The sequence below is a fragment of the Antedon bifida genome, chromosome 2 (genome assembly GCF_963402885.1).
Source record: "Antedon bifida chromosome 2, ecAntBifi1.1, whole genome shotgun sequence".
Taxonomy (NCBI): domain Eukaryota; kingdom Metazoa; phylum Echinodermata; class Crinoidea; order Comatulida; family Antedonidae; genus Antedon; species Antedon bifida.
The window spans coordinates 17,774,220-17,801,244 of NC_136227.1; the positions used below are offsets into that span (position 1 = coordinate 17,774,220).

The 27,025-nt window shown below is 33.5% G+C and overlaps 1 protein-coding gene and 1 long non-coding RNA gene across 2 annotated transcripts in view; one reads left to right on the forward strand and one right to left on the reverse strand.

Annotated features, from left to right (window-relative positions):
• The window catches only part of LOC144835494 (uncharacterized), a 204,989-nt gene that overhangs the window by 102,436 nt on the left and 75,528 nt on the right, over window positions 1–27,025 (reverse strand). The window lies entirely within an intron of this gene.
• LOC144835063 (unconventional myosin-XIX-like) lies at window positions 254–25,625 on the forward strand. Its single transcript, XM_078690079.1, has 25 exons — window positions 254–560; window positions 1,620–1,765; window positions 7,858–7,929; window positions 8,626–8,730; window positions 9,309–9,414; window positions 9,966–10,105; window positions 10,615–10,728; window positions 11,051–11,109; window positions 11,226–11,299; window positions 12,095–12,164; window positions 12,328–12,430; window positions 14,534–14,731; window positions 15,134–15,224; window positions 17,722–17,908; window positions 18,363–18,552; window positions 18,883–18,993; window positions 19,612–19,788; window positions 21,114–21,206; window positions 21,462–21,518; window positions 22,063–22,241; window positions 23,124–23,313; window positions 24,041–24,167; window positions 24,267–24,409; window positions 24,609–24,781; window positions 24,941–25,625. The coding sequence occupies exons 2-25, from the start codon at window positions 1,712–1,714 to the stop codon at window positions 25,314–25,316; spliced, it is 3,189 nt and encodes a 1,062-aa protein (XP_078546205.1). The 5' UTR covers window positions 254–560; window positions 1,620–1,711; the 3' UTR covers window positions 25,317–25,625.

Consider the following 27,025-nt stretch of genomic DNA (forward strand, 5'->3'; position numbering starts at 1 on the left):
TACTCACTCAGTGCTTCAACGGAGCACTTATGGAAACTACTACCATCATAATGTATAATTTGTTAATTTTGACCTGTGCATGTAAATTATAAAAATACTGCATACCCTAGACTAAAGGCCTAGGTCTAGGGTAGGGTTAGTTTAGACAGGCCTACTAGTTCTACTTAACTAGGCTCTGCTGTCTAGGCCTAGTAGCCTAAGTGTCTAGTTAAAAAGAAGATCTGGCAGCAACAGGTTTTACCGGTTTCCAAATATCAGCAAATATTTTATCATCTATATACGTCACATGCAGTTTTAACTTAGGTAAAAATATGTTATGGGTGTAGTAACAGCTACAAACATAGAAGCTCTTTCTATCATCAAGACTCATTTTATTTTCTAGGCCTACGTAACTGTATGCTTACTGTTCTGTAGCAAGCTTGGCTTCTATCTTGTTGATTGATTGATCGCAAAAATCATAACAAAAAACATGTGTAATACTAATAGCTGTTGTTTATTTTAAGGTCATCGAGTCATAACAGAGAGGGCGGTACACAGCGGTTTTTTTATTTTTTTATTAGGTGCTGATTATGAGGCTACTTTATATATATATTCTATGGCTATGTTCAGACCCATGGCGTTAGACCGTTTTAGCGTACAACGTTACTAGCAAGGTCACATTACAAACCGCAGAGAAAAAAATGAGGTGTTCAGACCCATAGCGTACGATTATCCTTACAACGGAAATGCGTCATTCAGGTTGTTTCTAGTTGCATATTCATGTGCTCTTACCCACGTGTTTTCATCATTGTTTCCACTGTATATAGGCCTAGATCTCAGCCCTACAATTATGACAAAATTTGCCGTAAATAAAACATACCTCAGCATTTATTTAAGAAAAATAGAGTAAAGCCAAATTTCTGTTTCTATTGTTTTTATTTTGTAGTAAAAAACATTTTCCCCAGGCTCTTGTGTTACGAAAATAAAGCAGGCCTCTTTGATGAAGATTGTGTTAACCAGTCAGTTAAAAAACCCTTAACTTGCTAATAAAAATGACACAGCTCCCCTTGTTTGTTTACTGAATTTTTTAGGAGTTAGGGGGTTTTCAGCATTAAACTTGTCCAGTCTAGTCTGCCTTGTATATATGAATGAGTGACTTGATGTCCCACCACGCTAGTTTTTAGCTTGAATGAAATGCGTGAATGACTCTTAGCTAGGCCTAAAAGGGGACGGGATCGTAGTCACTAGGTGCATTTATTTATTTCATTTGTTAGAAAATATAATGGTAATCAATTGATACATGTAGTTTGTAGCCTAGTTTTTTTTAACAGTTGTATTTGTAGCCTAGTTAGGCCTTAAATTATTCTGGCCTTTTTGTTGTTGAAATCCATCTCTCACACATTGACGATACAAGATGTCAGCCTAGGTCAAACCTTGTTTCGCATCATAACAGGAAACGTTCTGATTGGATACAACGTTGACTTACAGTAGCGTCGTACGCTAAAACGGTACTATCAACCGTTTTCCACTACAACGCTACAACCGTTGTACAACGCGTTGTACGCTAATCCCCAACTGTTCAGACACACATTCTTTTAGCGTCGTACGCTAAAACGGTCTAACGCCATGGGTCTGAACAGGGCCTTTGATATAGGTGGCGCGCGGCGGTGTTTTTGAAAAAAAAAAAGAAACTGTTGGTTTTGGGGAAGTGAGAGGAGGCGCGCCTATCAAAATGACAACTATTTTGATGGAAAAAAGCAATAATTACATTCCAGTAGGCAAAAAAGTAAGTTACTAAATTAATGCAATTGCGCCTAGCTAGACTAGGTACAGGCAATGTAGGATAATGCAGGTCAGGTGCAATAAATCTATGCTAGGCCTAGGCTAGGCCTAGCCTAGCCTAGCCTTGCCACTAGCCTAGGCCTTGGTAGGTAGGCCTGGGTAGGGTATTATTACTATAATAGGCCTAACCTAAGTCTAGGCCGGTTATCACAGTAAAATTTTTTTATTTGCTGCCCGATCGTCTTGGGCCCAGAAAACGTGGTCCCGATCGTCTTCAGCGTTTGGCCCGACCCCAATCCAATCGTCTCATGCGTTGGCCCGATGCGTTGTGTATTATTATTCTATTTATAGTTATTCTTTTACAAAGAATTTCTATTTAGTTATTCTTTTCTATTTAGTTATTCTTTTACAGAGACAAACTGACTCCCTTATTTATTCATAATTATTATTATATATATAGGGCGCTGTGTGTGATCGAATCCACATGCTTTGAGAGAAAGGACGCAGAATATTCTGTTTTTTTAGTATAGTTTACCGAGTTTTTGAGTTTGTTTTGTGCGGTGTGTGTGTTAAATAAACCCTATATACTACTACACATATTAGATATACGAACTCGAAACCTGTTTCAAGATTATGAGTAATAAAAATTCAGGCCCAAGTCGCGGTAGCGTAAAATCAGCGCCGAGTGGTGAGACTCGCGACAAGAGTCGTCGCGACAGACATGTGAGCGATAACGTAGGCCTAGCTACCGGGAACAGCGACAATGAAACTGTGAAGTGTAATTGTTGTAAGGACGACATTATTGGTGGAGAAAAGTCAATTGAATGCCAGAAATGTTTAGAATGGACACATCAAACCTGTTCAGGTATGAATAATTCTGAATATAAGGCCCTTGAAAAGGGTAGACACAATCTAATGTGGTTTTGTGATAGCTGCTCAGGCCAAGTTTCTAAGTTGGTTAAAGATGGCGAAAATAGGCCAAGTGGTGAAGAGAACTTTGTGAAACTAACTGAACGGTTAGATAATATCACTATGACAATTCAGAAACTTGTTGAATCTATAGAAAAAAAAGATGAGAATATTGAGAAGATAGTGGAAGAAAAAGTGAAAGTCTACATAGATGAGAGATTTGATAGACAAAGAAGAGAAAATAATATCATATTGCACAATGTGCCGGAAGTGGGAACTGATGACGTAGATGCGAGGAAGGAACAAGATAGAGTAAAGGCTACTGAAGTACTTAATTTTCTGAATGTAAATACGACAATATCAAAACCGATTAGACTTGGAACTAAGCGAAATGATGAGAAACCACGATTGCTTCGAATAACTGTAGATGGAGTTGAAGTCAAGAGAGAAATTCTGAAAAAAGCTAAGGGCTTAAAGCAAGCGGTAAATGAAGGCTACGATAGAATATTCCTCACACCGGATCTTACACCATCTCAAAGAGAAGAAAGTAGTAAATTGAGAGCTCAGTTAAGGCTACGTAGAGATAAAGGTGAGAACGTTATTATAAGGAAGAGGAAGATTGTATCAGTGCAATCCTTTCGTGACCACTAAGAATATAAATGAACCTAATCGCACAGCACCTTTATTTTTACAAGAAGATTTTGACTTAGAAGAAGATATTTCGTTCAGAGACAATACTTTTGTTGAACACGATTTTGAACTTGCACCCCAAGAAGAATATTTAAGTTGTTTTTATACCAACGCAGAAGGGTTTTTGAACAAACGAAGCAAATTTTTTGTTTTGATAGAAGAAAGGAAACCGCACATAATTCATTGGTATTACTGAAACATGGTTGAGCGATAATGTGCTAGACGCTGAAATAGCAATGAAAGGTTATAATTTGTTTCGCAAGGAAAGAGCAAATAAAGCGCATGGTGGACTGTTATTATATGTTAATGAGAAACTACATGTTACCATTTGATTTTGTAATGAATTGTGTCAATTAAATCCTGAATCGCTATGGTGTACTGTGGAAGTTGATAAACATAATAAAGTTCTGATAGGTCTTTGCTATACGAGTATGTACAACACACCTGATGAAAATGAGCAATTGTTTTACCAACTACGCTTTATTGAATCAGTACAATCTGACCACGTGTTGATAATTGGAGATTTTAACCTTAAAGAAATTAATTGGAAGGATATGTTGGTTAATGCTAGCGTTACACATCCATCAAACACTTTTTTTGAAATAATCAACGATTTATACTTGGTGCAACATGTCAAGAGTAATACGCGACACAGAGATGGACAAAGATCATCCCAATTGGACCTTATTATTACTGATGATGATTTTAAGGTATCTAACCTACTACATTTACCCCCTTTAGGGAAAAGTGACCACGATTGTTTGTTTTGGCAGTACGTCTATAAACTTGATATTCCCAGTAAGGAAACCAAGTCATTTCACAACTACAACAAAGGCGATTATATAAGCATAAAGCGTGAACTGAGTAATATCAATTGGTCCGATGAATTTGATAATCAAACTACCGATGAAATGTACAACAGTATTAATGAAGTATTGTGTAATATGACTGAGTTATATATTCCTACATTTGGAAGTACTCGTAGTAAAGGTCAGAATAAACCCTGGATGACATCAGCTGTTAAAAAATCAGTAAAAAAGAAATATCAACTGTACAAAAGCTTCAGAGAAACACAAAACGAGAGAGATCATATGGCTTACAAGAAACAGAACAATCGTACTAGGCAAGCTGTAAGGAACGCTCAAGCTACCTTCGAAAAAAAAATCTTGATGGAATTCAAAAACAAACCAAAGAACTTTCATAAGTATGTTAGATCGAAACAGAAAGTAAAGACTGGAATAACAAAATTAGTAAATAATGATGGGCTAACCTTGGAAACTGACTACGAAATTAGTGAGGAACTCAACAAATGCTTCCAAACATTTTTCACCAAAGAAGATCCTGACGAAGACATAACCAATTTTAATTATGATACTTGTGACAAATCAGTTGAAAATATTGAGTTCTCCCAAGAAGATGTTTTTAAGCAACTCCGAGGTTTGAAAATCGATAAAAGTCCTGGTCCAGACAACATCCATCCATGTCTACTTAACAAGTGTGCTGAGGAGTTATCAGAACCCTTGTATCTTTTATTCAAGAAGTCTACAGAGGAAGGTAAACTACCAAAAATATGGAAACGAGCTGATGTCTCTCCGATCTTTAAGAAAGGCAGCAAATCACAAGCGTCCAATTATCGACCGATAAGCCTAACATGTATTATTTGCAAGATCTTTGAACATATTATTCGTAACAACATACTACGACATGTTAAGAACAATGCAATACTAACAACAGAGCAACATGGTTTTGTTGAGAAGAAATCATGTCTGACAAATCTTTTAGAATTTATGGAAGATGTTACTAAGGCTTTGGATGATAACAATAATGTTGATGTCATATTTTTGGACTATAGTAAAGCCTTCGACAGCGTTCCTCATAGGAGATTACTCATGAAATTGGAGAGCTATGGAATCAAAGGTCAATTGTTATTATGGATTAAAGATTTTCTTGATAACAGACAACAAAGAGTCAAAGTGCGTCATGCTTCTTCCAGTTGGGCTGATGTAATTAGTGGAGTTCCACAAGGCTCGGTGTTGGGCCCTACATTGTTTGCATTATACATAAATGACCTACCAAAGTATGTGTCTAGTCATATAAAGCTATTTGCTGATGATACAAAGATCTACTCAGTAGTTAACAACAGAAATGATGGGCAATTATTACAAGAATCTTTAAACAATGCACTGCAGTGGAGTAAAGAATGGATGTTGGCTTTTAATAAAAGCAAATGCATGGTGATGCACTTCGGGCATTCAAATGTTCATTTTAAATACCAAATAGATGAAGTTGAACTGGAAACAGTTGAGAAAACAAAGGACCTAGGAGTACTAATTACTAATGACTGTAAACCAAGCCAACACTGCGCCAAAGTATCTCAGCGGGTCATGAACTGTTTAAGAAGCATCAGAAGGACTTTCGTATATATGGATAAGGATTGTTTTAACGTCATCTACAAGCATTATGTACGCCCACATCTCGAATTTTGTGTTCAAGTATGGAATCCGTATCTTCAAAAGGACATAAATGTAATTGAAAGAGTACAACGTCGTGCGACTAAATTAGTTCCATGTATCCGTTCATATTCATATGAAGATCGTTTAAAGTTTCTTGGCCTAACAACCTTGTATGACAGAAGAATTCGAGGTGACCTGATTGAAGCATATAAAATTGTTAAAGATTTCGAGGGTGTAGCCAAGGATGACTTTTTCCAAATGAGAAGTAACATTAGCAGAATTACTCGAGGGCATCACCTGAGATTTTTCAAGCCTATTTTCCATAAAGGATTGAACTGTAGAAGACATACCTTCTCGCAACGAGTAATAAACCATTGGAACAGTTTACCAGCCGACGTTGTCAATTCTGAGACCGCTAATACCTTCAAGAATCGCATCGACACAATGTAGTTGATATGGGGTTTAAAAAGGCACATCGCCTAAACTTTCCCATTATAACTAAACTAAACTAAACTAAACTATTATTATTATAATTATTATCATTATTAATATTATATATTTTTTTTTTTTTTTTTTTTTTTTTTTCCCTTACTTCTCCTTTCACTTTTCTTTCTATACTTATTTGCTTTCTATACTTAATTTCTTCAATTGTTTCTTCGGATAAAATAAATCGTATTCTTAACCACTTCTTCCGTTTCTTATTCCTTCAAAGTTATATGTATTGTACCTCGACACATTAAAATTAGTATATATCCCTACGTACTTCAATTCGTTTTATATTTATAGAAAAATGTACATGACGTTAATAATTCTTTACCGAAACATTTAATTATCACTTTAGTAAATCTTTGTTTCTTATATTATAAATCATTTCTATTGTACCCTGACACAAAAAATTAGTATCACTTAGGCCTCATTCAATTCATTTCCTTTATTTGTAAAAACTATACATTTTAATTTTCACCGTATTGTATTTGTTGTACTCTGAAATATCGGTATCTACGTAATTCTTCGTTTCTTATCTCATCATGCCACCTAGCTACAAAATACGTTCGTATTTTATTTTCATTATTAATTAATTAATTAATTAATTGCCAAGTTTGTCTGTGTTTGTGTTTTCCTGTGTAAAAACAAAAAACAAAAGTAAAACACAATGAAATCGATAATCCTGTATTACATTGTCGTGTCTCATTGTTCCCCTATCAATGGCACTATGGGCGTTCCATAGATATGGTAGTATTATTGTCTGTGGCCGAAATTGTCTGTGGCCGAAGTTGGCCTAATCCCTAGGCCTGGCCCTACTACTAGGCCTAGGTAGGTAGGCCTGGGTAGGGTATTATTACTATATTAGGCCTAACCTAAGTCTAGGCCGGTTATCACATTCACAGTAACATTTTTTTATTTGCTGCCCGATCGTCTTGGGCCCAGAAAACGTGGTCCCGATCGTCTTCAGCGTTTGGCCCGACCCCAATCGTCTCATGCGTTGGCCCGACCCCAATCGTCTCATGCGTTGGCCCGATCGTCTCATGTGTTAGGAACCATTTTGGTCTCTATCGTCTCATTTGCTGGGCCCGATCGTATTAGCGCAGGGCCCAATGCGGTAGTTTTATGTTTGATATATGGTAAAATCGATAACGTTCTATTTTGGTTCCGATAAAATCGGGTATTCGGTATGGAGCGTTGCTGATACGCTTTTGTTTGGTATAAGGGATGAATGTTTATTTAGGCTTAAGCTTTTTGGGCTATCCTGCAAAATTTTTTATGTATTATTTGTAATGTCAGTAATTTATGTTATCACTTTCTTTTGTATGTATTTTTTATGATGATTTTCCTAATAAATTCAAATCAAATCAGACCGACTACACTTTTCTGCAAGCCTAGCCTGGGCCTAGTACTTAGTAGGCAGGCCTGTCTAGGCTATAATAGTAGTAGGGCCAAATAACCATTTAAATTCTCCGGGTCCTAGCTAGGCTAGGTCACAGGTGGTTATATGTTTATAAAAATTTGTTTGTACAAATTTACCATTTCGCTATTTTTTTTTCAGATTATTACTAAATCTAGGCCTAGATGCATTCCACCCCAAGTTAAAAAGAAACCAGCATGTCTTTTCAAAAAGGTAAAGGAAAATGCTGTTGATATTCTCTCTGTCATGCATAGTAGGCCTACTTTAGTAGACCTGAAGTGAACATTCTGACACTTGGCACAGTTATTCATTAGGGTATTAAAAACATGGAATGAAATGGTTGCCCACACATTGGCTGGTTAATTTACTAATTCCATCTGTGTAAGCCGTTCTTTAAGTCAGTAGATTGTTTAAAAATAATACGTACATGTGCAACGTTTCAACTTGTTTGTCTTCATCTGGCAACTGACTAGATGTTAGTGGTTGCTAGAAGTACTGTAGCTTTGCTAGTTGTAGATTAGCGCCCCCTAAAAAGGCAAAGAACTTTGGAAAATCACAGACTAAGGTTACAAATAGTCATTGCCAGACTTCTTAAAAACAAGTTGAAACGTCACACACGTATATTCATGAATGGTTTAGCGTAAAGAATTATATACAGAATAATTACTATTAGATCCTTCAAAATTAAACACATCCTCTTTTCAATACATATTAATTAGGCCTCAAAGCTCCAAATGAATTCTTCAGAAAGACATGTACTGAGCGCTACAGAAAATAATTTATTCTGAAAGCTGTAAGACTTTATATTACAACAATTACTGTTAGCAATAGTATGGTGCAATTTCATACATGTGTATTTTAAACATTTGTTTTAAATGTTTGTCTACATTTCTGTCACTGTAATTTCAGGGGTTAATGGTGTGGATACATGATGAAAAAGAGGTTTGGGTTCCAGCGTGTGTTAATTCATGTTTTAGTGATGGCAAGATTGTAGTCAATAAATCTAATGGCCAGGTAAGAGGTTTGGGGTCCAGCATGTGTTAATTCATGTTTTAGTGATGGCAAGATTATAGTCACTAAATCTAATGGCTAGGTAAGAGGTTTGGGTTCCAGCGTGTGTTAATTCATGTTTTAGTAATGGCAAGATTATAGTCACTAAATCTAATGGCTAGGTAAGAGGTTTGGGGTCCAGCATGTGTTAATTCATGTTTTAGTGATGGCAAGATTATAGTCACTAAATCTAATGGCTAGGTAAGAGGTTTGGGTTCCAGCGTGTGTTAATTCATGTTTTAGTGATGGCAAGATTATAGTCACTAAATCTAATGGCTAGGTAAGAGGTTTGGGGTCCAGCATGTGTTAATTCATGCTTTAGTGATAGAAAGATTATAGTCACTAAATCTAATGGCTAGGTAAGAGGTTTGGGTTCCAGCGTGTGTTAATTCATGTTTTAGTGATGGCAAGATTATAGACACAAAATATAATTGTGAGGTAAGAAGGGGAAGGAAGCATACCATCTATGTCAACAACCCAACCTTGCTACTAAGTATTCTATATAATATATTTTAAATATTGCTTGTAACTTCATTGTCTAGGAGGTTGTGATACGTGGTCATGCTGGCTATCCAGTGCTGTGTACTCAAACAGATTGGATCAATACAGATGATCTTGTTTTGCTTAATCCTCTCTCAGAACCTGCTGGTAAGTGAATTAATAGTAGACACATGTTTCAATGGTTGTTAATAATATACAGGTCTTCCTCCGATTAAAGACCCTTTAATTAAAAGCTCAATCTAATTTAAAATCTTTTACCATTAGCTGCTGCCTCCCTCATAATTAGAGATCAGAGACCACAATTTGGATGAATCCAACTGAACAATTTCCTTCAAATTTCCCTGCAATTAAAGACCACTTTAAAATAAAATGTTATAATTACAGTATTAATACATTTTTAGAGTAGAACAGCGGACAATTTGAAGAAAATTAGACAAAATACTGGCAACACACGTTTGTTACTTAACCTAATGTTTTCTGTTCATAGTGCTGAACTGTTTACGTGAGCGGTAGTTAGCTGGTAGATACCACACTCAGGCTGGTAGATACCACACTCAGACTGGCAACACACTTGTTACTTAACCTAATGTTTTCTGTTCATAGTGCTGAACTGTTTATGTGAGCGGTACTTAGCTGGTAGATACCACACTCTGACTGGCAACACACTTGTTACTTAACCTAATGTTTTCTGTTCATAGTGCTGAACTGTTTACGTGAGCGGTACTTAGCTGGTAGATACCACACTCAGACTGGCAACACACTTGTTACTTTGAATCCTTTCAAAGAAACTGGACATTTTGATGTTCATATGATTCATCGTTACCATAGTAATCAAAAGGTAAACAACGATTTGCTAGTATACTATTGATTTTCAGGAAAATTGATATGTTGGTGACATCACTATTAATCTTGACTTCACTTTAATCTTCAAATAATATTGGGCAAAAATATTAATATGTCCTCAGTTGCACTTAGAAGTGAGAACTTAGAGATATATGCTGAGCTTCCCTGAAAAGATAATTGTTTTGCTGAATATGCCATTTTATGTCACATAATACTGTAGTTATTCACTGTTTGACCAAAAATTGGAAAAAAAAAACATTATTTACCTGAAAAACTGTACTTTTTTAACAGTCACGTTTTCTGTCGGAAAATGGGATTTTGGTTAAATTTAACCATTAATTTTGTCTTTTTTTAAAGTAAACCACTATATATATTTGTTTGTTTTTTATTTCTTTAAAATGAATAACTTTATTAAAACAGCAAAATGGCTTGATTTTATTAATCCTCATTTTCATGTTTTTCTGGGGAATATACATCTTTATTTTATATTATATATTTTATCAGGCACACCCACCACATGTATTTAGAGTTGCAGAAATAGCATTGTGTAATCTTACTAGAAGACTAGACAAGATTAATCAGTCAATAATTGTCAGCGGTGAAAGTGGTTCTGGAAAGGTAATTCAACAATTTCAGTTTTACGTTTCTTTTCACCAATGTAATCAGAGTAATTTTTTACCTTTAAAACCATTTCTTTATTTTGAAATAATAGTGAGGCCCAAACTTGAATAAAAAATAGAGAGGCTAAAAGCATGGACAAGTAATAGAGAGTTCTATAATTTGTTTTTACTGTTTCAAAGTACACTTTTACAAAATCAGCATTTATTGAATGTCACTAAATGCTTGCCAGACGTGCAAAGAGGGAATGTTTTACACAAAGGCAGTTTAGTCAATATTTTTTGTTTGTTATTCTCTGTTATTTATTATTGTTTTATTACAGACATGGAATGCAAGATGTTTACTAAAATATCTGACAACGGTGGCAGTATGTAACTCTGGGTATGAAAAACATTGACTCATGTGTGTAAAATTACAGTTTTTATTTCATCATAATCATAGATTTGTCTCTGTTTTGTTACTTATTTGTGATAACTTGTTGTCTTTTTTGTTCATAGTGGTTTTACACCATCACCAGCAGATTGCATTGAACGTAGAATATTAGACTCAAATCCTATTCTTGAAGCATTTGGTAATTATTATGTTTATCTTTAATAAAGTACAGTAAGATACACATGTCATTCTCAAATGTAAAAACATCTATGTACTGTTATGGTCCTAAGAAAGATTGCTAGAAGTTGGACCTTTATTTTTGTTAAATATCAGCATTTTTAAATCATATCAATATATCAAATTGTCTATATTCATCATCATTATCATCAACAGATAAAGAAAAAAATAGAGTAAGATTAAGAACAGTTGATAAAGAGATGAGAACTAAATAAAAATGAGCATAATGATAGTGTACCATTAAAATTACAAGAAAACCAGGGAAGAGTTAAATTGTAATTTAACTCTTCCCTGAGAAAACTGAAATATAAAAGTCAACAAGTATCATACTGACTTAAAAATAAATAAATAAAGCTACACCTAACCTAAAATTGATTAACGCTTTATGTAAAATGAAATTTAAAATGATAATTTAAAGCAGTTTGTGTACTGATTTTACATTTTGTAATTCTAGCATATCTTTAACCTTCAGTCATGGTGCCAAAATCCTTTAAACTCCTAATATATAGGCTAAAACCGTTGATCAGCAGTGGGGAACTTACAGTATGTTCTAAATATGAATTTGGTGAGATTTTATGCTCAAATTTAATTTTTGGCAGATTTGGTATCATTAAGACTAGTAGAATTAATTGCAATTGATGGCAATATTTGATGGCCTGCACCAGTATATATATATATATACAGTAATATTAATCTTTTGCCACCCAGTACCCTACAACTCCATCTCTGTTAGACAACTATTATTTCATTTTCTTAGGCAATGCTAGCACATCCAGGAATCACAATAGTAGCCACTTTGGAAAGTACATTCAGCTACAATTCAGTCTGTAAGTTTCATACATTATTTTTATTTGTCAACGTTCAACCAACATACTGTATACAGGCCATGCATTTTGAGTTTCTACATATGCCATTTTGTGTGTCATAGCAGGGAAGAATAAATTACACACAAGAGGAATTCTTATTTTAACTTTCCAATTTTGTTTTCAGTGGAAATCATGTTGTTGGTGCTTCTATTCAGACATATCTTCTTGAGAAAACTAGAGTTGTTTATCAATGTGATGGTGCCAGGAATTTTCACATCTTTTACCAAGTTAGTATTAGTTATGTTTCATTTTTGTGTACCTTTAAACCGGATAACCAACTGTTTAACCTAACTGCTGGAAACTGTGATACATTTGCATATTTTCTGCAGGTTGGAGAAAACCCTGCAATTTATTTCTGTTGCCATGTTTCTAAAGTGAGTAGGCTAATAGCAAACATATGTCAGCAATTATACCCTTTGGTTGTAATCAGGTTGTTAAAATTCTACTGATATTCACAGGGGCCTGTTCTATTATACCCTTTGGTTGTAATCAGGTTGTTAACATTCTACTGATATTCACAGGGGCCTGTTCTATTATACCCTTTGGTTGTAATCAGGTTGTTAAAATTCTACTGATATTCACAGGGGCCTGTTCTATTATACCCTTTGGTTGTAATCAGGTTGTTAAAATTCTACTGATATTCACAGGGGCCTGTTCTATTATACCCTTTGGTTGTAATCAGGTTGTTAACATTCTACTGATATTCACAGGGGCCTGTTCTATTATACCCTTTGGTTGTAATCAGGTTGTTAAAATTCTACTGATATTCACAGGGGCCTGTTCTATTATACCCTTTGGTTGTAATCAGGTTGTTAAAATTCTACTGATATTCACAGGGGCCTGTTCTATTATACCCTTTGGTTGTAATCAGGTTGTTAAAATTCTACTGATATTCTCAGGGGCCTGTTCTATTATACCCTTTGGTTGTAATCAGGTTGTTAAAATTCTACTGATATTCACAGGGGCCTGTTTTTTTGTTTGTTCTGCGCATGTGTGCTTAGACTTGCCCCAAGTCTGTATTTATTGTCTTTTTTTTTTATTTATTTGTTTTCATTTCGACCGCGATTTTTGTCTGAAAATACAGACTTGTGAAACACGTATAGAAATCGATTTGCAGACCGCAAACATCCGATAAGAATGACGTAGGTTATCATACCGTATTTGGCTATATGGGGCGGGCGGTATGTAAATATGGATTTCGAATCAACCAATGATCATTTTGTTTCAAAATGAAAAAGATTGAGTACGTACGTACAGTGCTGAATGTACGATCGAGACTGAACAACTGTTGAAATATAAAATCGTGTTGCCAAGTTGTTTTGTTTATTAATTGTTTAGTCCTGGCCTAGACCTCCTTCGTAGGGCTACTCAACTTGTACGTATGACCTGCCAAATAAAACGCCAATAAGGTACATACCACCACCGACGGGCACACAACAGGGCTACACCACCACACAGAACAGGACAGGGTCTGGGTGGGAATTAAATAAATGATCCATTCAATGTTTGATTTGGCGGAGAAGCTAGCCTATCATATCCAGACGAGTTTTCATGTTCTTGGGAAAAATCTCATCAAATGTTTACTACTTACTAGGCATATAAAATCATTTCTAGCCTTCAAAAACTTTCATCAATGTACTCAAGTACACATTGTCTAAACGTAACATAGCGCATGCGCATCGTCTTAGATGTTGAGTCTTTGAAATTCTGAAATATGAATATTAAAACGACGTACGAGTGAGTAGCCAATGGCATGCGGCTGAAACTAGTCAACTGGATAATTTATGCACCAAGAATTCTTGGTGTCAAACCACGTGACTTATGCGTGTTTCCCCAGACGGAGTATCCAAACTCAAGTAATACACGTATGAAACGCCATATGTGCAAAAATATTTATATTTTTACAAAACTCCGTCTGGAGCCCAGACTAATGTGTGCTTTGTCCTGGTATTTAACTGACTGTACACCTGTTTGAAAGTATCGAAGCGTGACGGTTTTTTTTTCAAAAACTTGAGGTTGCGCTAATGATAGCACCCACAACTGTACAATGACATTACTTCTCTCGTGATTTCACAAGGTTTGCGTGTGAATATGAAAACATGTAATAAGTCTGGAGATCAATGAAGGCAGATGTGAAAAGGATCTTTCTGGTACTGATATTAAACATCTTGGAACAAAATTGTCATTTTGTAATATTTTGTAGTATAGCGAAAGAAAGCACTCACTCTACTAATTTTATCAAAGCATGAAATATATTATTAGTTTATATTATTCTCATTATTAGTTTTTTTAATAATATCATTAACATTTCTTCTTTCAAATTATCATAGATGCTGTTTGGCGCAAATGAAAGGGAAATGAGGAACTGGTTACTAGGAAATGTATTGAGTTCAGACAACTTAAACTATGTGCCACTAAACCATTCAGAAGGTGCATGTAATCAAAAAGATAAACAAGATTTTATAGTAACAAAGCAAGCAATGTCTAATGTTGGACTTAGCAGGTCACAGCAACAAGAATTATTTAAAGTAAGAAACTTTTACTTAATTAGAACTGGTTACTTAATAAACATTGTTTTACCAGGGAAGAGTGAAATTCCCTGGTAAAACATGGTTAAACTTAGTGGTGATATTATTAGTATTAGTAGAAACTGAACCAAAGCAATGTGTTTAGATGCCTTGGTTGAACTAATCCAGCACATGTGGACAGTAAACATCAGTGAACTTTTACCTAGTTTTTTAATCATGATAGTATATTGATTCAAAACAACTTTTACAAATTTATGGTGTGCCTTTAATGAAAAACCAAATTGTAGTATATAAATAAGTGTTTTAATAGACTGTGGTGTTTTTTATACATAAATCTAATAGTAATGTTATAATTCTATTTTTTGAATTATTGAATTGAATTTGAAATGTGTTTATTTGTAGGTTCTAAGTGGTATACTTCATCTTGGAAATGTAAAGTTTATTAGTGATGATGATGTTACTGGACCATGTGAAATTGATTGTGAAAAACAAGGTAAATGATATAATGGTTATGGTGTTTAATTATTTTCTGTATTATAACAATAAAAAGATTGCATACAGTATTTATAGTTTAGCTTAAAGTAGTTGCGACCTTTAAGATTGCATACAGTATTTATAGTTTAGCTTAAAGTAGTTGCGACCTTTAAAGGGGGATTCTGGGTTTAAAATTGCTTTTAAATATCGTTTATTTATTAAATAAAAAATATTATAACAATATAGACATGTCAGAATGAAGAAGTAATAACGAGAAATTAGAAAAATTAAATTTCATATACATTTTATGGTAAATTCATGGAAAGTCTGTTTTTCAGCAGCTTAGGGAAGCTCATTAATATTCATGAGATATTCACAAAGTCACGTCATCAGTGGATTCCAAACTCGTGTACGTTGTGTTTGTCAACTAATTTTCATCTCTCTCTCCTGTCAAACGACGACCACCCGATCATTGTGAAATACATTTTTTGTAGATTTTCTAAGCTAGGCCTAAAGTGTAATAATAACAGTAGTAGCATATATTTATTTGACATTTAATGAAATACAAAATTTAGTACAGATTACGGAGTCATAAATTATAAACTGTTTTTAATTTTATACCTCGAATAGTACACATCGGCTTCACGTACTAGGCTAGGCCTAGCCTAAATCATTTTTGTTCATGGTTGAGAGCCATTCTGACTAGGGATTCCATGCCACGATGGCTACGTTAAAACATTGGGGCCCATCATGGGCCTAGCTAGCCTACTACTAAACGATTGACCCATAAATAACAAAACTCGGTGGATTCCAAACCCATCCTATCAACCAAACTCCTAAACAATCTAAACCTAAAACATATCGGCTGTAAATATTGAGGCAAAACAAGGTCCGATCGCCGTCCGCACGTATGGTGTCCCGATCGTCTAAGTAGGCCTAAAATAAGCCTAGTTTACTCTCCAAAAAAGTGGATACTGCATCAAGCAAGTATACCAGGTAGTAGGAAGGAGACCTAGCCGATCCGGCCCAGATAAAAATTGAGCTAGCTAGTGTAGTAGACCCTATGCCAATTGATACTACCAGGCCTTTTACTATAGGCTACACTTGTTAAAATTAGCAATACTTATGTTTACAAATATTCCAACTCTCTCATTCGAGCTATATTATCTATACCATTCCGGTAGGTCGAGTCGACCTTCAATCAAATACTGTACATCGTTCTTGTTGTGATTATAGACGGGGTATACTCGACCCGACCAGTTTGGTATTGTATACTGTATCTGCTTATCACGTGACGATGCCAGGCATGGGGCGAGAGAGCACGTGTATCGTCGTCTCGCTCTCCTCGCTCAGCAGGAATGTATACGTTACGCTTCATTGATTTTGAAGGCTTTCCCTAAGTTAGTGCGAAAATCGGCAAACGTAAAGTGCAAACATATCTAATTTTTCACTGTTTTGATGAATTTTCATAGAAAATTGACTTTATAAATGGGAAGACCGACTAAAATTACATCAGATAAGTATAATTTTACAAAAGTAATTGATATGGTTAATGATAACGAGTCGTCGGAAGATTGACCATTTCACGAATTTCCTATTCTGTAACACAGTGTCATATCACCGTACTGTAGCTGCACTTGTAATCTGGCCTCATTTCACAGCCTTCGTTCTGCTTCACTGGGCGCTTATATAAATTGAAACTTTTACCGTTCAAGAGACAAACAAATATATTTTACATTTTTTACTATTCATTTTAAACCCGGAACCCCCCTTTAAGATTGCATACAGTATTTATAGTTTAGCTTAAAGTAGTTGCGACCTTTAAGTTTGCATACAGTATTTATAGTTTAGCTTAAAGTAGTTGCAACCTTTAAGTTTGCATACAGTATTTATAGTTTAGCTTAAAGTAGTTGCGACCTTTAAGTTTGCATACAGTATTTATAGTTTAGCTTAAAGTAGTTGCGACCTTTAAGATTGCATACAGTATTTATAGTTTAGCTTAAAGTAGTTGCGACCTTTAAGATTGCATACAGTATTTATAGTTTAGCTTAAAGTAGTTGCGACCTTTAAGATTGCATACAGTATTTATAGTTTAGCTTAAAGTAGTTGCGACCTTTGATTGCATACAGTATTTATAGTTTGCTTAAAGTTTGATTAAGTTTTAATAGATTATATTTATAATAAATTGGCGTTTATTTATGATTCAAAATATTCTATCAACAGTTTATATATCTTTTAGTATTTTTTAAATTGTTTTTATTTCTATCATAATATAATATATGAGAAATAACTAAAAACAGACATAAGGAATAGCTTAATATTCTGATAGGTTGGCCAAAAAATATATAAAAAAATATCATTAATAATTATGTCATTTTAAAATCTTAAATAATCTTATTAATATTCTTCTCCATCTTCAAAAAATGTTGATAAAATATTTCAGCCAAAGAAAGATTTTATAATTTACTAATTATTCAATATATCATATTGTTGTACTATTGATGTTGCTTCATCAGGAGTTGACACCTCTGTTAATGCTGCTGCACAGTTACTTGGTCTTGATGTTGATGCCTTAACTAGATGTCTAGCATTCCGACAAATCACTGCATCTCACAAGCGTAGAAAGAGTGTCTTTATGAAACCTTGCTTAAAAGATGAATGTCATACAAGGAGAGATTGCCTTGCAAAGTTACTCTATGCCAGGTATTTTACAAACATTATAAGTATAATATTTGTTTTGTAGTGAAAGGAACCTACTTACTCTTTTAAAAATGATCTTGTTGTACAGTATTTGCCTTTTTACTGACATGTTATACATTCAAAACAAATCAACAGAAGATGTTGTACATATCCAATAACTTTTATTTGCTTCCCCATATGCATGCTGGGCTGCACCAAGGTGGATTGCCCACAACAAATCCTACATACACCTTTAAACATTCACAAAAATAAAATGAATACATACATTACATGCAAACTCTAATACATAGTCAATTTAATTTCATTTTTATTCTGCCTAATCTCTCTTGCTGTCATGGCCTTACTTCTTTTATTCTGCCTAATTTCTTTCTTTGTCATGTAATTAGTATGTAACAGGAGAAAATGTTTTCATGCAAATAGCTTTGAAGACTGACTAAATTATGTTTTAATGTTTCAGAGTTTTTGATTGGCTTGTTGGATTCATCAATGGCTGTACCATGGCCAGGAGTTGGCAGTCTTACATTGGTCTACTGGATGTCTACGGATTTGAAAGTTTTTCATTTAACAGTTTGGAGCAATTATGCATAAATTATGCAAATGAGAAACTTCAGCAACATTTTGTGCACAACTTCCTCAAAGCAAAACAGGTATTCCAACAAACTTATTTCTATATATAGAGTATGCTAATATACAGTTGGTGCAACACTGTTTTATTAGCACCATATAAGAGTGATAATATCAAGTTCTTTTATTAAAAAAAAAATTAAGAAAAATAATATGGCACTTCTTTTAGTTGATATCAAACGAATCTCATAAAAAAATATCAAAATACTAGTATAATTATAATACAATATAAAATAATTAAGATAACAATAATAATTAAAGTTTATGAGAATTATCATTCACTTTTTTTATCTAACAATCTTTATAAACATAATCATACTGCTGATTAAACAGCCATGTTTATATTATTTTAGGATGACTGTCAATCTGAGGGAATTCCATGGAAATTTGAAGACTTTACTGACAATAAAACATGTCTTGATATTATTGAAGGCAACATCAGTATATTTGCACTTATGAATCAAGTAAGTGTTGCTATTCCACTGCAAAATGCAAATAATAATAATAGTTTTTTGCCAATTGTGGTTAGAAAAGACCTGTATTCTGTTGTTTGTTTTTTTATTGAAAGAAAAACTGCTGTACCATGAAACCATGCTGCATGTATGACAACAATGATCTAAAAAAAAAGATGTATTGAGAATTCGCCTTTCTCAATCGTAGTACAGTACGTCGTAAAATAATAACTCCTTCCTATTTTGAATTTGACATTTTGAGAAACAGTGGTTTTTACCAGACAGGCATAGTTTGTCTTACAAACCATAGTTTGTCTTTCAATAACAATAAACTGTAGTTTGTAAGAAGATAAACAATGGACTTTTGAGCCTAGTTTACACTAGAAAACCTGGTGCTGATGTACTTTTGCACCTCAAGCTTAACCCCAATTAAAAAATATTCACCTGCTGCACATCAGTGATGGTGAGTGACCTTATGCCCAGTGATTTCAAGTTAAGTACAGTAGCACCACAACCAGTTTAAAACTATAAGTTGTTGTGCTTAGTGGAGACTGTCCATCTAAGGATCACAATCATGTTATTATGTCATTTACTTTCTATGAACTAATTGCAAGTTTATCTTGTTTATAGCAATGCAAGTTAAACAGACATTCAGATCCAAGTTCATTTTGTGAGTTTCTTCATGACAATATCAGCAGTGCAAACTTATCTCGTGCACACATGTCAGTGACATCACCAGCTTTTGTTGTGCATCACTATGCAGAGAAAGTTACGTACCAAGTGGATGGTCTAATTGAAAAGAATAAGGTAATATACTTAAAACTGAAAGCCAGTTTTACAGTATATTCACATAAAAGGGGGTTAGAAGTTCATAAATAGTTTCTCAAAGCATTATATTATTATGGAATAGTGCATCTGCTTCGTTTAAACTCATTTCTCATAATCTTATAACTGAAAATAAATACCACAGGAAAATGTATCAATGGCTGTTTGTAGTTATAGGTAATGCTCTATCACCTATGTAAGAAGAGGATACACCATTTAAGTTGGAAAAGCTTTTGCTTTTGCTAAACTATTTTAGCTCATTTATTCAAAACTTGTTGTGAGATCAAGGAGGAAGGACCAGACAATTTAACTATCAACTTTAGAATACAACATAGTGTATAGGAACAAATTAAAGGTTAGCCTTTCATTAATAAAAACAATGGTCAGCAGTCAAATAGTTTATATTTGTTTTATACAAAGATATTATATAGCCAAAGGCTAGATGTCAAACTACAATGTTATCGCTGTTCAAAAGGTGATTCTCCATGGAGAGGGACCAACAAGTTAGCGACTGCAATCGACCAATCAGATATGCCCTACGCAGTACGCACTGCTATACGCCTGTGTTGAGCCTATCTGCGTGAGAACAATACGCAACTCACCGTGTTAAGCGTATAAACGCTAATGCATTCTATATGATCCTCGTATACAAAAAATGCTAGATTACCAAGAAATTATTCATTCCATTGCGATTAACAATGTATTTAATTTTGTAAATATTTCCTGTGCTTTGACAAGAATATGTGTTGTTATTTATGTGGTCTTAATGTATTATATTAGATTATTATTTTTATATTAAATAATGTTTTTGACCACATTTACGGCCGCCATCTTGTTGGTTCCAACTCCTGTTGGAATCACTTTTCAGTCTGGAGTACGTGTTCTAGCCTTTGGCTTATTACATCTCTCTGGTTTTATATCAAAATAACAATTGGTTCACTAACATAATTCTATTTAGAAAAAAAATTGTTTCAACCTATTTAACCACACATCCTCTCCATTATTACAATTGCATCAAGTTAAGAACAATCAATTTACCATCTTGCCCTGTTGGGGCTTTTTTTTTCTGAGCATTCCTATAGTATTTACTTCGAATGGAAACCTTATATTGCTATTACATTATATTTGCTCATTAGATTTAATGTGCAGTGTACACAGGTGAATGTTCATTTACTAATTAATCTATTGTGTATCATTTGATGTTTTTAGGATGGTATTCCAGCAGAACTTGTAGATTTGATGTGCAGTGTACACAGGTGAATGTTCATTTACTAATTAATCTATTGTGTATCATTTGTTGTTTTTAGGATGGTATTCCAGCAGAACTTGTAGATTTGCTTAGAATGAGCAGCAAGAAGTTTGTGCAACAACTAGTTGATGCTAATGTTACCAGTTTACAGGTGATTGATCTTGTTATTAGTTTTTAAACACCATAGTAACACTATACTAACACCATACTAACATCAAACTAACAATGTAGTGACTAACACTATACCATTGCTTTTTAAGTTCTGTCTTCATCAATGTTACATCATGAAACTTTTAAACAAAGAATAATGTCGAATAAATGTGTGATATTTATAATGCCATCTTGTCAGTTATGTCAATAGTTCTGTTTAACCTAAAATAGGTTAATTTTATGATTTTTTTTTCAGAGTCCAAGTAAAACAAAAGGCAAAAAGACTACTTTTACAGTGGTATCAAAATTTAAGGTACAGAATCCTGAAAATTGAAACTCATACAAACTTAATTTAGAATCTTGATGAATTTTAGTATGGAACATCAATTAAAAAAATACCTTCAAGACCGAGCTCTTGCTTTAGGAGTAAGATAGGTTTTTTGCTTTGTTGTTGTTTTTGCTTTCTTGACCATTTTTTTTCTTGAAAGAGGAGAAACAGGGAAACAAGGACTTTTATGGGTTTTCCTCAGCATCCCTGTTTTTGTATATTGTTGATGTTTCGATATTTTGTTTCCTGTATATTATATTAATTATAATTTATCTGTAAATTGTTTTTATGATGCTGAAATAAATCAAATAAACATCTGCAAGATCACTCAAATTATTGCTTCCCAATTTTTTTTTTTACTTCTGTTGAAAATGTAACTTACAATATATGCAAGATATTTTATTTTTTGATTATCAGACATATTTCCTCAATCCATTTTGTATTTACTATACTTATTTTGGTTGATACCATTTAGTTTTTACATGTAATCTTCGGGGTAACAATCTAACAATTGTATCTTATATCTTAGAATTCATTGGACAGTCTTATGGCTACTTTACATGAAACAACACCTCACTACATCCGCTGTATCAAACCAAGTCTTGAGTGTCAACCAGACAGCTTTGATAACGTTCATGTTATAAATCAACTACGTGCTTGCGGTGTTCTTGAAACAATTCAGATTAGTGCAACAGGCTTCCCTGTCAGGTCAGCTTACAGCTATTGTTGTGTGTTCTTTTTATACTAACAATGCACCCATCTATGACTGGTTGATACCCTTGTTAGTTAAGTTCACTTGAAACAATTCAGATCAGTGCAACAGGCTTCTTCCCTACCAGGTCAGCTTACAGGGATTGTTTTGTGTTCTTTTTATACTAACAATGTACCCATCTATGACTGGTTTATACCCTTGTTAGTTAAGTTCACTTGAAACAATTCAGATTAGTGCAACAGGCTTCCCTACCAGGTCAGCTTACAGCTATTTGTTTTCATTTGATACCTTGGCTAAACATTTTCGATATTGAATAATTAAGCAAAAACTAAAATCGTTGTGTTGTATTGTTTTATAGGTTGCACTAAACATGTTACAACCTTCTTATTTGTTGTAATTTGTATTTTCCTGTATTTTTTACTATTACAATCCCAATTAAACAGCTTGCTCTAGGACTTACAATACATATACTGAAAGATGAGGGCGTATCAATTTGATCTCTGATGAGTGTGCCTACAACTGAGGGACTAGTGCTGTACCGCTGTACCACGACGATCCAATCGAGTTTGAACAATACCATGAAAGCCCCAGTGGTCTAATGGTTAGGACATCTGCATATCAAGCAGAAGGTTCCGGGTTTGAATCTTGGTGGGGGAGAATTTTTCTCATTCTCACAGATTTCCTCATCTTCATCGTTTCAAATAAATTAATTAAATTTCAGTATATCACCGGGCGGTATAGAATTTATTCTGTGCCTGTGATGTTTATAATATATACTATATATATCCCTGTGCATACTGTACATGTTGAACACCTACACTTGCCAGTGTGTTGTTTGTTATACTTGATTCTCAACGATAACTACAATTTTCTTATAGAATGTTGTACAGTGATTTTCTTAAGAGGTATGAATTATTAATAAGGTCAAACTCAGAAGATGTAAAAGATTTGGATACAAAAAGTAAATGTGCTGTTATTACGAATCTGGTTTTAGCTGAAGCAGACAAAGAAAATAAAATGAAAAGCTTTTTGTTTGGAAAAACAAAGATATTCCTAACAGAGGGACAGGTACTTAAAAGTAGTTTAATAATAATTTAATTATTTTATATTTGCAGTAGAATAAATTAAATTTTAATTAGTTTAAGTGAATATTTTATGGCAAAGGAATCATTAGCAATTATTTGACTTTATACGGTCATTTTTCGCCAAGGTAAGGTGAACTAGGCAGTCTTATTACTTAGGATAGCCGACCCAGCCAAGTTTACTTACACTTTGCTACATATTTTAATATAACAGATGTAATATAGTTCCTCGAGAAAAATATCATTCCCTCGGGGATGTCAATTTTTATATTTCACCTCTAAGCCGGCAATATCTGTATAATATAAACCTTTGCAGTAGAGCTGAATGAGTGTCGTAAAATAAACCTTTATTTTTAAAAGTAGTGCTACAGAATTATTTTTGTAGTATAAGATAGGAAATTCACCAAAATTGACTAAATAATTATGTAAAATTGAGGCATTTTTCTTTTTAAAAAAAGTATATAAATATAAAAAAGAAAAGAACAATCAATTTGACACAATTTAAAAAATACCATTTTATTAAAAATTATTACCCAGTTAAATGTGTGTAAGTCATTGAAAATCAGTAAAATTCCTATCTTATAACATTATGAAAAAGTTGTAGCACCAAATTATAATACTTTTAGCTTTTAGTTTTTAGCTTGTCAGTGTAAAAAAGTAAGTAAGAATCTGCATCATTGTATATTTATTATATTCCGTTATTTTTCATTTAGTTGGATAAACTTGAAGTTGCAAGATTGAAAGAATTCAATTTAAGTGCTGGTGTAATACAGATATGGTGGAGGAAGATCCTGACAACCAAAAGTAAACAAGAGGCAGCTGTGGTCATCATTCAAGCAGGTATTGATTGTAATAGTGTTTTGACAAATATCTTGCAGGCATCATGCTGTTACCAAACCAAGCCACTAATTGTCACTAATTAGAATTGATATGTTGTAGGTTTTAGAGGCTGGAAGGTGAGAGAAGATGTAAAGAGACGACATGAGGCAGCACGTGTCATACAGTATGCTATGATTGGATATTCAATTCGTTTACACCAACGCAAGTTAGATGAACAATTAAATGAATTGAATTCAGACGAGGTAGGCCTTTACTTAAAACTCGCAATTTTCTTTACTGAGAGATTGCCTGTGCTTGGTTCCGCCTCATTAAATGGTCAATCAGTTAATTTTCATGAAATATTCTCCGTATTCAAATCATAAACATTCAGTTTATGATTTTTAATCTAATTTTTTTTTTTCTTGATACAATTTAATACAATTTAACATTTATTTTTACCAGTTTGCTGATTCTGATGTGCAAGAATGCAATGATGAACAATCACAACAAAACAATAGCATATTAACAGAAGGTATACTGTCAGCAGTATCACTGGAAAATGAACCTCATGACAGTAACCTGTCAGTGATTAGTTCAAGCAATGGCACCAAAGAAATTGAAGACAAGAGAGATAAGTTTACCAGTAAAGGCACCAAAGAAGTTGAAGACAAGAGAGATAAGTTTACCAGTAAAGATAACAAAAAAATTGAAGACAATAGAGATAAGTTTACCAGTAAAGATAGCAAAGAAGTTGAAGACAAGAGAGATAAGTTTACCAGTAAAGAAGACAAGAGAGATAACTTTACCGATAAGAGCTTCAATGAAATTGAAGAACCAGAAAATGTAAATAACAATTATAGAATACAATTTCATGAAAACGGTAACCTGAACTGTAATAGTGGTAGAAGTGAAGGAAATACAATAGTCAACATTGAACAAAAGAAAGATGGGGATGAAATATCTCAAAAGAGCTCAAATGATCAATGTGGTACACATAAACCAATAGTTAGTGAGCACCAGAATGGTAGACATGTTGAGGAGGAGCCTGTAAATCAAGGAACTACTACCATCATTAACAAGTTTGTGCAAGTTGCAACAACTCCTGCAGTTGATATAGCTTTTGGTATTGTGTTACTTGGTTTGTTGTATCATGGTCCAGTTAGGCTATAACCTTTAGTCTCAAACGCTGCAAAATGGTCTACTGTATGGTTCAAAGACAAATGAAGATCGATGACAAAGAAAGAAAGATGTTCTCAGTCACATAGTTTTGCTGTTTCAGATTGCAGTAATAGAATTTTCAATTGTTTATATATTTGTACCATCGTATACAAACAACAAGAATTCAGAGTCTTTTTTGCTTTCATGCATGAGTAAACTTTATGAATATGAAATTATCCTAATATTAAATTTTATTATAAACAAATCATGTAAAACTAACAATATACTTTTAGTAAATAAAACTAATTCTCAGGAATATGATTTGTGATTTTCAGATTTCAATGTTGTGTTCTTTTTCTATTAAATTCTTTTTTACCCTATTGGTCACGTTGAGATTTAAAAGAAAATAAACAAACAAAAATACAATACAAAAAAGTTAACAATATTGTATATCATTTATTAAAATAAAATATGAAATATGTATTTATGTAGTAACTCTACAAATAAATGTATATTTTTGAAGTTTCAATCAGCAGTGATTAATGCATACACCACAACATTGTACTTTATCTTTACAAGACTTATCTTGATAAGTTTACAATTTTAGTCTTAGTAGCTTTTAATTTAGTAGATATACCAATGAAATATATTAAATTATGAATGTTAATGTTCAAGTATTGCTAATAAATATACAGTGGGTTTACACATATTTCCCATGTGAAATTTTGGGTAAGCCACTAACACTAGCCATAGCCACCAAAGCACAAAATACTCATCGTAGACATGGACCATATATATACAAAAAAAACCCAGTTACAGAAAGTCCTACAACAGTCAATTACTTATTGCACAGTTCATCATAATATAACATTTTTTCTAGAAAACACGAGTCAAGCCACGTCACGCTGTGGATGTGATTTGGACTGATTGGAGGCATCTGTATGGCCAGTAAAAATATCTTTTATTTTGGTGATGAATGGGGAGAAAGGAACCATTCTGTTTTAGGTTTTCAGAGGCCTGTTGATCAGTCACACACACTAGACAGCAGCTGATAATGTTTTTGGTGTACAGAGTACACCAAAAACTTTTGACAGTTATTATCTTCTGATTAAAAATTATTTTAAAACATGTGGTTTTGTAATCCCAATTGTTATACCAAGTACTAATCATAATAATATTGATAATCATAATATTGATGCTTATGATGCACACACTATATATCATTGGCACAGTTTGATAATCATAATATTGATGCTTATGATGCACACTATATATCATTGGCACTCAGTTTAATGTGTCAAGACATCAAAATAAACAATGCAAATAATGTAGGATAATTCAGTACCTCTAATTGAATTCAACAACAAATAATTTAGGATAATTCAGTCCCTCTAATTAAATTCAACAACAAATAATTTAGGATAATTCAGTACCTCTAATTGAATTCAACAACAAATAATTTAGGATAATTCAGTACCTCTAATTAAATTCAACAACAAATATTTTAGGATAATTCAGTCCCTCTAATTAAATTCAACAACAAATAATTTAGGATAATTCAGTACCTCTAATTGAATTCAACAACAAATAATTTAGGATAATTCAGTACCTCTAATTGAATTCAACAACAAATAATTTAGTACCTCTAATTGAATTCAACAACAAATAATTTAGGATAATTCAGTACCTCTAATTGAATTCAACAACAAATAATTTAGGAT

Bases quoted from the DNA above. Each gene is read 5' to 3' on its own strand.
- LOC144835063 (XM_078690079.1), top strand. From the start codon at position 1,712: ATGACAACTATTTTGATGGAAAAAAGCAATAATTACATTCCAGTAGGC. The intron at 18,553-18,882 runs GTATTCCAACAA...ATATTATTTTAG, and splicing joins ACTTCCTCAAAGCAAAACAG to GATGACTGTCAATCTGAGGG. The intron at 24,782-24,940 runs GTTTACCAGTAA...AGAAGACAAGAG, and splicing joins ATTGAAGACAAGAGAGATAA to AGATAACTTTACCGATAAGA.